We start from the raw sequence: 12,260 nt of genomic DNA, 5'->3' as shown, positions 1-12,260 counted from the left end.
AAATACCATCCACGCTCGAGCTCGAGCAAGTTGGGTTACATCTGGAATAGCGCTAGCCTAGAGTCATACACACATACTTTAGCCACGTGTGCTTTATTATCTATTTATCTCATGTTTTTAGGATATTTAACTTTAACTTCAAAACTAGCTTAAGCGCCCTTTTCATGAGGTGCTCATATCACTTGTTTGCAACATTGTAATTCATTCTAATAGCTGTTATTCTTCCTGTTGGATTTAATACTGTCATTCGGCTGCTCCTTGTTATAAGGTTGTTTAAGTTCTTCTGTCGCGTTCTTGTTAAGAGTTATAAACATCATGTTCTCTTTAGGTAAATATTTTTGTAGCACGTGAGAGGATCGATCATGACATATTCTGCTTACATAACAAAATTAAGATCTTAATTTATTGCCTCTCACGAGTAAAACATGGACTTATCAGCTAAATGTGTCCTGTAAAGTTCTCGTGCACTGTATTTAATCAAAACAAAGCTGAAAGGGCGATGAAAATATTGGACCAGGAACATGGTAAGTTTCATTGTCAAAATCATGCATTTTCCTCGTCATGAGACCTGAACCAATTTTGCATACTTTGTGAAAGAAGTTTGAAGAAGCTACTTACAATTAAATAAGATTATTTCAAAGCCTGTTACAAGTCGAACGCTCGTCGTGATTTAAATGCCAATCTTACCGCGTGCACACGGATATCTGTGAGTAAGAAACTGAAACAATTCTGTGCAACGTGCAGGGCCGATTAAAGGACAGTTGATTAACAAAGAAACGTGCAGGTTGGAAAGGATGCCAAGAATTAGGGCACTACTATTGATAGAAATTAAGTCAGTTTTGCTACTCTGCATCTCATCGAATATTTCAACGCGGAATTCGAATACGTGCCTTACCCACACTGGAACATCAGTGGCATGGAAATCCTCTGAACGTGCTTTTGCCTCAGCTAAACTCCCCTGATACCTGGCTTTTTTGTTAAAATCCGAATCCGCGCTGATAAATCAAAACTTGTCAGATATAATGTCACTGCAATCACTGTACGTTTGTTTGTACCACTTGATGTACTTGAAGATATGACATTTCTGAACTATGGATCCCACCTTCTTTAAGAAAAAAAAAAACCCAATTCTGAGAGAAGATTTTAAGCTAATCTGAGATTTTCATTGCTTTTGAAATCCAGCTCAAATCCCTCAAGCTTTCAGCGCAAAACTCTACAATCTCTCCCTTTTTTCACCGGTAAATCATATTCAGTAACTAGAGGATTTTTGGTTGTTGAATTTGCTGTGCTTTCGCCATTGAAAAACATAAAATTCAAATTGGAAACTGGAACTTTTGTTAAGATTGGCAAAGCGGAAATGCTACCAGTATTCAACCAGCCTTTAACAGTTGTTGTTTGATCATATCTGCAATTAGTATTAAACTGTAGTCGTTACCTGTCCCAGTCTTCTCTTTAGTTGTTGTCTGCCCGCGTTGTTTTGAAAGTGACGGTTTTATTTTGTAAAAGGCGAAATTCCTTTCAGACCAGCTGTTGTCATTGGAAGGTATTGAATAATTCAAAGCATGACCTAACTCCTTAAGATAATTCGTAATCTTACTTAATCCTTTGTAGATTAGGCTTAACTTGAGATGTGTTGTTAAAGCTTTCATTGGTCACAACAAGCGTAGTGCTTTATCACAATAAGTGTAGTTCTTGGTCAGTATTTTGGATATTCTTGAATTTGGTGTGCTTGTTCAAGGTGAAGTTTACTGTGAAAGTCTTTTGTATCAACAATCGTCAGCAGCCGTGATAGATTCCGACATTCGCACTGCCAGCGAGTGTTCCCCAGGAAGAGCCTTTCTAGAGAGAGTTTTACTGAGTTTTCTCCCTTCCATCGAAATATTTGTGAGAGAAAGAAATCTGTTTTCACAATATCTTCCAATTTACATCGATGTTGGGGCCCATACTGATTGTATTATTGGATGACTTAGCATTTTATGTCCCAAGACATAAAGGTGATGTCTCCTCTGAGTATCTATTTATTAGTTTGTCCAGAGCTAGCACTTGTTTTCAAAATATACAAACTGCAAAAAAGGACAATTTCTGCGAGCATTTCGACTGAACAATACAACAGTTATATCAGTTACGTGATAGGTCATGAATGAATTTTTCGATGTCTCGCGAGCTGTGACTGTCGAAATTCCCCAGCGAACAGAGCGAGTCTGGTCAAATTCCGTCATAGGCTATGTTGATCAGCCTCAGCGTTTTTTGGGTGCGGCAATGAAAAAGCATTCCACGGAAGACTTCGTCTCTGTAAATACCTATCGTTAGAATCAGGCAATCATATGGCTGCATAATACTAGTGTATGTACAATTTCCGCAGTTGTGCCATGACCGATAACATTAGAATGAATAATGTACATTTACAGATGCTTTTTCCTTAGCATCTATTTCATATACTGAAAATGCCTGCAAAAAACACAGGACATCGCATTTCCTGGGCCCTAAATTTAAATCTGTCTGGGGTAGCATACCCCCAAACCCCCTAATTTGGAGCGCCTTCGCCTCTCGATATTTTCTATTCGTCCGTGTAACTTAAAAATCTTATGCTATGCCCCTGGTTTTAAAGAAGACTTCACCTTCTCGACGAAATCTAAATAATTAAACAATGTAATGGGACATATTATTTTCGACCATAATACAACCACTATCACAATGAAAACGAGATTTGTGAATATCATAATTCCCGCCATGGATACGCAATTAAGTGAAACTAGAAGCATGGATTAAGAAAGGAGTACTAAACTCTCTCAACGTTACGTTTGGCCGTTTCGGTTTCATTTCTAAATGGCATGATCCCATTATGTTAAAAGTTCCTAAACACAAATAAACACACATTTGAAACTGCAATAGATATTAGATTGGACAATAGACTGAGACTTGTCTATAGTGAGATGTTAGAACGAATGGGCAAACTGTTATAACCAGGTCAATGAAAACTGGCTTGTAATAATTTTTACCATGAGAAAATTACTTCCTTCCCCTGAAAAGAAAATGGTCAAAAATGATTCGTTTTGCCACAGCTCGCCAAACACCCAGATTTCTGTTCCTTTTTCTGAACCTAAAGACAGGAGTAATTCAATGAAGGGCAGGAGTCGGGAGGGAGAGGGGCACAAAAGCACGGAAGGCGGAAGGATATGGTACGGGAGGCAGTGAACCCAATCACAAATTGTTAACGGGCACTCGTCTTTGAAAGGTAAAAATAGATTAAATGAAACTGACTAAGTTCCTAGATGTTGTGGTTCCACTTCGTGAAATTGCTCTGAAATGGACAGACATACCATAGGGATAAAAAAAATATGACAGAAGTTAAAATATAATTTTTACATGTCGGTTGATAACTGCCAGATTTGGTGCTGTTGAAAGGTCATCTAAACTTGTCTGTGATTTCAAAATTTCATTTCCATCCATTTGATAACACTAAATCCCCTTTGGTGGATACGCCTTTATCTTTTCGGAGAAACAATTACACTAAAAGTAACCACAATCGACTCTCCTCAGCATTGTTTATTGATCTATTGACGTGTTTGTCTCAATTATATTTTTGGAAGAGCCCTTGAAGCTGTTTAAAGAGATCGCCAATTAAGCTGTAAAGAACTTTTAGACAAGAATAAGATAATAACTCGAAATTAAGAAAAACCGCGTACAGAAAATGTTCACATTCATAATATCAAGGACATGTCATGGTATTTATTTAACCAACTAGCGACTAGATCTCTCAACTTAGGACTCCGAGGACCAAACAGCCTGAAAATAATCGATGTCATAACCTCACTACATGTTTTAATTGGATTATATTCCTTTAGGGAAGGTATATACTTTAAGTAGGTCGGGACGAAATGGTGGTTAATTTTGCTTTACATTTTTGGCAGTCACTCATTCCCCTAGTTTGGAGGAATTTTTTTCCGATAAGCCGTCATGAGATACAGAGAAAAGCCAGGGCAAAAACTATGACCCCTCAACTCTTCCCTAACTACCTCAGCACCCGCTTACTTTTACTTACTTTAAAGTTAGAAAAGAAAATTAGATTTTACGTCTTGACAGGTGAACTTGCAGCACATTCGCCCGTTCAACAACAACATTCATTCTTTACAAATTGATGTAGTGTTAGATATAGTAGGGTATCATCAAGAATTTACTTTACATGCCATTTTAGCTTATTTAAGTGTTGGGAAATTGTAAATGAAAATAAAATGGAAATAGTAAATGAAAATAGAATACTTCTTGGCCTTTTTCAAAACCATTAGCACTTCGGATGATCTCGGCTATTGAGCTGAAAGATAGTCGTGACGGGCTAGGCCATGATGAAAACTTCCAACATACTCCTATTGGAAGCACTCGTAAGTTTTTCTTTCTTCGAGTATGCCTGTGTCATTCCCTGAATACATCACCTTCCTCTTGCAATGGTCATGAATAATCATCTTTCAGACATAAATTTACCATCTTCGTTTACGTCATTATTGCGCAAAAGTAGCACTTGTACCTACTGCTGGTGTTGGAACGTCCGACATTCCCATGCTAGCAGTATACTGAAAGTTTGTTGCCATGGACCTGGATAAATGGCCAGTCCTGCCACGACTCTCCTATGGCTCAGTGCTAGAGCATCCGAAACACTAATCGAAGGGTCGAAGGTTGAAGTTGTATTGGGAGCACCCGGAGTTCTTTATTACCGCAGAGTTTCAGGCTATGTCCTTCACTGAATATATTACTTTTCACTAAAATCACCAGGCTTAACATCTTTTACCTTACCTGCCACACGTCTCCAAAGGCTCATCCGAAGTATTAATCTGAAGGTCGTAGGTTCGCTTGCAACTAGAAAGACTTGGAGTTCTTTTTTTTTCTTTAAGTACGCCTCTGTCATTTACTGAATACGTCATCTTTCACCTAAATCACCAGGTTTTACATTTCCTATCCCCAGTCAAAGCTCATTGCGCAAAAGCATCACATTCGACTCTCCTATGCCTGTGTCACACATCCTCTTTCACTTATCGCCGCGCACGCGAACTATCTTTTTTCTCTGAGTTGCTTGTCTTCTTGAAAGAAAACATCGTCTTTCACATAAATCAAAAGGCTTAACATTTACCATTTAGCTTGCAACGAGTCCTCTATAACTTGGTAGGGCATCCAAAGTAAGAATCGGAAGGTCGTCCCCTAATTTTGTCATTTGCTGGATACATCATCTTTAACTTAAGACACCAAGATTAACATCTAACATCCAGCATGCCAGGAGTCTTTTGTGGCTCAGCGGCATAGTATCGGAAGTACTACTGAAATAGAAGGTCGTATATTCGAGTCCTATTGGGAGCACTCAGAGATCCTCTCTTTTTCGACCATGTCTCTCATTCATTGCAAACATTACCAATCGAGTAAATCACCCGTCTTAACATTTACCATTTAACATGCCCGGAGTCCCTTACGGCTCCGCGGTGGGGGATGGAAGTACTAAGTGGAAGGTCGTACGTTCAAGTCCTATTGACGGCACTCAAAGTGTTTTTTTTTTGCTCCGCATATACCTGTATCATTCACTGAAAAACAACCTTTTTTACTTACGTCACAAGGTTTAACATTTACAGTCTAGACTTCCACGAATCTCTTATGACTCAGGGTCGAGTATCCGAAGAACTAGTCGAAAAGTCGTACTCCGTTTTTTTTTTTCTCCCAATTTTCCCTTGTTATTCACTGATTACTTTATCTTTCAGTTAAATGAGGAGGTTTAACATTTATCATGTAGCCTACCACGAGTCTCCTGTGACTCAGCAGTAGAACATCCGCAATACCACTTGGAAGATCGCATGGTTTGAGTCCTATCGAGAAAACTCGGAGTTGCAATTTGTTCTAAGTATACCTGTCTTATTAACTGAATACATCATCTATCCGACTTGCATCACAAGGCTAAAAATTTACCATCTAGCCTAACTGGAGTCTCCTCTGGCCTCGCGGAAGGTCTTTGGTGCAAGTCCTACTGGGAGTACTTGGATTTTCCTTTTTTCACTGCGTTATTCACTAATTACTTCATCTTTCAGTTAAATAAGCAGGCTCAAGATGTACCATGTAGCTTCCCGCGAGTCTCCTGTGGCTCAGCGGTAGAGCATCCGAAGTGTAAATCGGAAAGTCGCAGGTTCGGGTCTTCTTGGGGAAACTCGGGGCTCCCTTTTTTCTCAGAGTATACCTGTTTTATTCCCTGACTACTTCATCCATCACTTAGATCACAAGGCTTAACATTAACCCGCTAACCTGCCACGAGTCTCAAAAGACTCAGCGGTAGAACCTCGGATGTACTCATTTGAAGGTCGTAAGTTCGAGTCCTATCAAGAGTACTCCGTTATCCTTTTTTCTCTGACTATCTCTGTGTCATTCACTGAATACATGATCAGTTACTTATATCTCCAGGCTTAAAATTAGTCATCTTCATTTAAATAGTAATTGCGCCTCCCACGAAACTCTTATAGCTGAGTGGTAAAGGATCCGAAATTAAAGACACTCGGAGTTCCAATTTTTCTCCAAGTATGCCTGCCTCATTCATTGAATACATCATCTATCGCTTAAATTACAAGGTTCAATAATCACAAGCCTTGTCTTGTCTTGTCTATGTCTAGCTTGTCTCCTTTGCTCAGCGGTAGAGCATCCAAACTACTAATTGGAGGGTACAAGGTTCAAGTCCTATTGGGAGTACTCCGATTTCCAAACTTTTTCTGACTATCTCTGTGTCATTCACTGAATACATCATCATTCTCTTAACATTTGCCATTTTCATTCACATAACCTTTGCGCCTCTTGATGCCTAATGACATCATCTTTCACTTATCCCACCAGAAATACTCTGATTTCCTTTCTTTACTCCAGCTTCGCCTATGTCACTCACTGAGTACGTCAGATTTATTTTATATCACAAGGCTTAACATATACCATCTTGGCTGGCACGATTCTTCTACAGCACAGCGGTTGAGCATACGGAGCACTGATGAATAGGCACAAATCCATTGGGAGCATTCGAAGTTCCTTTTTTCACCGAGTAAGCCTTTGTCATTCATCGAATATATCTCCTTTCACAAGCTTAACACTTACCATCTCAATTAACATCGTTTGTATGCAAAAGCCCTAGATTCGATAGTCCCATCCTTGCAAGATGTTCTGACCTAACAGTCTCGTTTCCTGGTTAAAGATCAAATCCTCGAGGACAAGGCATTCTTTAGCAGTTTAATCATTATTTTATTCGAAAACAAGAATGTCTCGAACACTGTGCGAGCACATACCACAACCGCTAGAACCAAGAATTATCGGCATGCCTCATGCGCACGGGAGTAAAGCAACGCATGACAGAACACAATATGCTAGAACCATGGACCTGGTTAAACAGCCAAGCCTGTCTGCAGTCTCTTATGGCTCAGTGGTAAAGCATCTGAAATGTATGGTGTCATTTTCCTTTACACCGTCATGGCAGCAATAAGCCGGAAATTTGTAAAACCTAGTTGAACGGCCAAGCCTGCCACGAGTCTCCTATAGTTCAGTAGTTCTCAGTAGTAGAAGTACTAATACGAAGATTTTAGGTTTGAGTCCTTAAGAGAACTCGGAGTTTTTTCTTTTCTTCCAGTATGCCTATGCCTCATCTTCAATAAAATCACCAGGCTTAACCTTTATCATTTTCATTTACATGATCATTGGCCAAAAGCTTGACATACGACAGTTTGATTCATTTACACCTATAGGGTATATCCAGCCCTCGTTTATCCATCTATTCATTTATTCGTTTTGTCTTTTAAATATTTTTTTTGTCACGGATGAGAGAACTTAAGGATCATTGGGTCAACTCCTAAGTGATTTGAAGTTAGTAATCCCGAAGCATCTCTCACCTTCTTTATGTAGAATCCAGTCGCCTTTTAAACGTGAGAGGCGTGCACTCATTAGTAACAACTACCTTACCACTTGTCATAGTTACATAGAGAATTAGCTATAACATTACTGATGGCATTTTCCACCACTCCTCCACAGTCCCCCCTCTCCATCCTCTTTGCATAATGTGTCTGGTCGTGTGTGGCGCCTATGCGACTATTTGATATCTGGAACGCATCGATGATCTGAACACCATTGTCCCTGATAACCTGGTCTGTCAGACTGTTTAGTTGCGCCACGCGCGTCGGGGATGGATTTTCTAGCCATTCTACCATCGCCTGATCTTCTCTCCAAGGTAGACTTACTGTGTTTAACCATATAAATCTCTTTTTCCCTTCACCTGTTCGGTTCATTACTCGAATTGCCTCAAGAAAGGCGTGAATTTTATCTCTTATGAATGTTTCCTTTGTGCTCTCTCGCAAAATCCAGTGCCCAAAGTTCATAAGAAACAGTTTACCGCTGAATACGGATGATGGTAGTCCTTTGGAGAACATAGACCGTCTTGTTCTTGGGTGGACGTAAACCTCGTGGGGCATTGAGATGTTTGGAAACGTAAGTGGCCATCGCGTTCCACGCGCATCAAATACCCACTCAATGCGTGGGATCTTGTCAAACACCATTTTTACGTGCGTTTTAATACAACCGTGACAGGAGCCATGCAGTCGTGTCACCCAGTGATACGTTCTATAGCGCATGTGCGAGTCTCCAGTGAAAACGACCTCGGACCAACCTTGCTTTGCAAAACATTTTTTGATCTCATCGCTGCTGTAGTGATGCAACTGGCAAAAATATGGCAGCCAATGAAAACCGTGGATTTGATCGAAGTCGTAAGCGGGGTCAAGCTGCCACTGACTGCATCTCTCGATTCCTGGGATACTTCCGCATTCCACCCACCTTCCTTGGAAAGTTCCACTTTCCTCCCGAGTGCAATAACGAGTGTGATCTCGCGGAGGCGGACCCCGGGTAACAGTCAGATCAAAGGGACTGTTCAGCACATGCTGTAAAACAGCTTTCGCGTGATATCGATACTCAAGACTGTCGTTATTTACATAAGTCAAAATGACCAAGATTATATACTCATCCGCGAAAGTTAACAGCAGAGTGGCGTTGTAAGTATCATTTGCAATGTGATGAACTTTTCCTGTAACCATTTCATGAGAACCAAAGGCTTGTATTCGAAAGTTGGAGGCACCATGCCCTGTGCCACAGATGGTGTTCCACGCATCAACATGGCATTTCTGCTTTGGCGTTGGACTTATAATGAATGATATAAGCTGCCACGCCTGGGTTCCCTGTGGAGGGTGTACTGTATACAGGCAGCCAAGGTCAAGAGCTGGTGGAGGAGGCTTCTTTGCAGGTTCGTTTCGCCTCCAAAGTTCTTTGAATAAAACAATCAGAGTAATGACGAGAAGAAGCAGTGAGAGAACACGGACTGGTCTGAAGCAGCCTTTGATGTACTCTCCTGCCGCACTCTTCCTCATTACAAGCCCCACTCAATTTGGGGACCTGGCACAATCTTTAAAAATAGAGAATAAAATTAAAAATAAAGAAGCAAGAAAGTGTACTCAGATTAATCAAACATCATAACTAAAGAAGTAATAAATTAATGGGTACCAGAAAACGATACAGAATATCTGTACATTAGTTCACAAGGAAACATAAATTCAACAATGCTAGGCTTGCCTTTGATATAAATACTTAAGATCTCTCTGTCAATGACTGCTAAAATGGGGACAGTAAAATATGTTTTGAATCTTCAGTAAAATTTTCTAAATAGAAGGACAACAGAAAAGAATATTATTTCGGAAAGTAGTAAAAATGCTAGTATGCAGCTTCTAAGAAGGGGTCAAGGTAAGTAAGTTCAAACATTACAAAGACTAAACAAACACTATATCGTATTTGATCTCATAAGCCACATTCTTAACTTGTCGAAACTTGTAACTTGGAACTTCTTTTCACTTGTTATTTTCTCACTGACAAAAAGGTCTCGCGTGAAAGCGTCCTAATCTGGTTCCTTAGAACAATCCGTCGTAAGGGTAGGTCCTCGCGAGCGGGTGGACAAAGTTTTGTTGGAAAATTCCCCATCTGGTGGTTCGATATGAAGTAAATCATGGAAAGTAGTTCGATAGAATAATCTATAATACTAGGGTACATCTACAGGGCTGTTTATGACGAGCAGCATTATATTTACCTTGTCATAGAGCTAATTCATTGACTTCATCAAATTCACTATTCACTGACTTGCATTTGTTCTGAGGATATACTATGTATGGAGCATGTGATTCGACAGCGAAAATTCCGAATCTCATTGATCAATTTAAGGTTAAAAAAGTTCCCGAAAAACAGCTTCCTTGGAATCTTCAACACGTGCATTTCTTTTTAGACGAGTACTCTATTTACAATAACCTTCATAAACAAACCTAGTAGCTGACTTATGTAATAATACCCTTGTTCACGCCATTTGAACTTAGGATAATAAAATCTCATAACGTGAAGCATATAGCTTAATGAATGGCAAATAAGCTATAGTCAGTTTGTTGGGATAATAGTGGCTCAAATGTCGTCGCTAAGATCATGGCCATCGAAATTACTCTAAACGATTACAAGAAATAAACTTACCAGTCGTAAGATTGACAGTGATTTCCTTCTCTGAGATCCCGTCGTTACCTGAACAACAATGGATCGACATTTATGTTAAATGTTGGTAGAAACAAAAAGAAAAAAGAATGTAGGGTTGCGACGCAAATGATTAGAGAGTGCTTTTGATGTGATGTCCTATGTTTTACACGAGGTTTCTATTGTGCGCCCACAGTGCCGTTTCATTATTCATAATAGGTGGATAAGTTGAGTGCACAGCGGCGTATGGTGTATGACTGGTACCTGCTTCATGCCATAGTCCCAGTCCCAGCTGGGTGGGCTTCTCGTCAAATTGAAAAGTGTACTAAAGAAAACTGTTTTAGCAGCATCATATTGCAAGTTTGCTTAATCAATTAAAAAAAAAAGACAAATTGCCTTGTGTTCATACTCCACAGCCATACACTTCGTAAAATTTTGCCGCCCAAGCACTTTACAAATGCAAGAGATTATAAATTCCAAAGCTTAACCCTCAGACGAAAGCTAAACAATATCTTTGCAAAAATTTTTTTTTCTAACAAGGCAACGCAAGAGAATATCTTGGGAAACGCTATGTGAAATTTCAAATTACTATGATGGATATTTAGCGCGCCCTTTATTTAATAAGTGAATCATCATCTTCTCGGAGTTCAGATCAACGTTTAAGGGCCTGTTGGAGCATTCAAATGCTTTTCTTTATTCGTTTTGTATTTTACATATAACACGACAGAAATATTACGTGGCATCAAGGGAAAATATTCAATCAATATTATTTTAACGTTAACGAAGACAACATGGGTAAAACAGGCAACCAAGGAAAGATCAAAGAAAGAATGAAATATACTTGAGTCAAGATACAATTCGCTCCGCAAGACTACAGTTCAGGCTTCATTAGGGCTTTTTAGGCGAGAGTATTCGAGAAACAGTGAAACTACAGCCCCTCCCTTCCCCTCTCAATTCTCTTTGGCATACAAAACCAACAGTTACGGTAAGATTACTTTAGGCGAATACGGTTTTTCATAACCTCACACACAACGCGGATTCAAGAGTAATGATTCCACGGTTCTGTTTTGCCCTAAAGAAGATTATTGTGCATATGATTTACAATGGTAATAGTGTTTTGAAGAGGCATCAGCCTTGCAGAGTTAAAATTTATAAATCCTATGTATCCTCGTACGTGGACTTACGATTCGTGCCACTAGAGGAGCATGGAAGGCGGAGATAAGAAAGGCATCACCCTTAATTTAAGCGTGCGTAAAACTAAAGTTCAAGTTTAAGTGAAAACCCCTTCAATAAAAATTTCATGTATCGTCCATGCTGATTGCTCTGACGATCGAATTCGAAAAGCGCCTGCTTTAAACTGGTGCTCAAACCCTTTTTCATTTTTTTCATCCGCCGTTTCAGCTCGTAAATAATTGGCTGCCAATATCTGATGGAAATAAATTTTACTGGTGGATAAACAATGGACTGAGAGACTACGTGCATAAGGCTAACACATCTAAGACGCTCGGTTAAAGGAAAGATAAACGCTGCGCTTTGGTTGTTGACTTCTTAAATCCTACCAGTACACAATTAATGGTTACCCTCTGGAAGAAAAGAAGAAAAATACACATACTTTTGGAAAAGAAGAAATACAAAAAAGGGAGAAAAAGAAAGCAAAACAGAAACGCTATCCATTTTGCCAAGAACCAAAACAAATTCAAAAAGCATTACGACTT

The 12,260-nt window shown here is 39.5% G+C and overlaps 1 protein-coding gene across 1 annotated transcript; it reads right to left on the bottom strand.

The window, feature by feature from the left end:
• Positions 1-7,243: 7,243 nt before the first annotated feature.
• On the bottom strand, positions 7,244-10,699 carry LOC131771010 (uncharacterized). The gene is made up of 2 exons (XM_059086758.2): positions 10,549-10,699; positions 7,244-9,445 (listed from the first exon to the last, which is right to left on the bottom strand). Exon 2 carries the CDS (start codon positions 9,408-9,410, stop codon positions 7,956-7,958), a length of 1,455 nt encoding a protein of 484 aa, XP_058942741.1. The 5' UTR covers positions 9,411-9,445; positions 10,549-10,699; the 3' UTR covers positions 7,244-7,955.
• Between the last annotated feature and the right edge of the window lie 1,561 nt (positions 10,700-12,260).

This window comes from Pocillopora verrucosa, chromosome 7 (genome assembly GCF_036669915.1).
Source record: "Pocillopora verrucosa isolate sample1 chromosome 7, ASM3666991v2, whole genome shotgun sequence".
Classification (NCBI taxonomy): domain Eukaryota; kingdom Metazoa; phylum Cnidaria; class Anthozoa; order Scleractinia; family Pocilloporidae; genus Pocillopora; species Pocillopora verrucosa.
The sequence above is the reverse complement of the archived record's forward strand: the minus strand, read 5'-3'. Positions and strand labels throughout refer to the sequence as shown.

What these genes read in the sequence shown, in the direction of transcription:
- LOC131771010 (XM_059086758.2), bottom strand. Translation starts at nt 9,410, where the DNA reads ATGAGGAAGAGTGCGGCAGGAGAGTACATCAAAGGCTGCTTCAGACCA.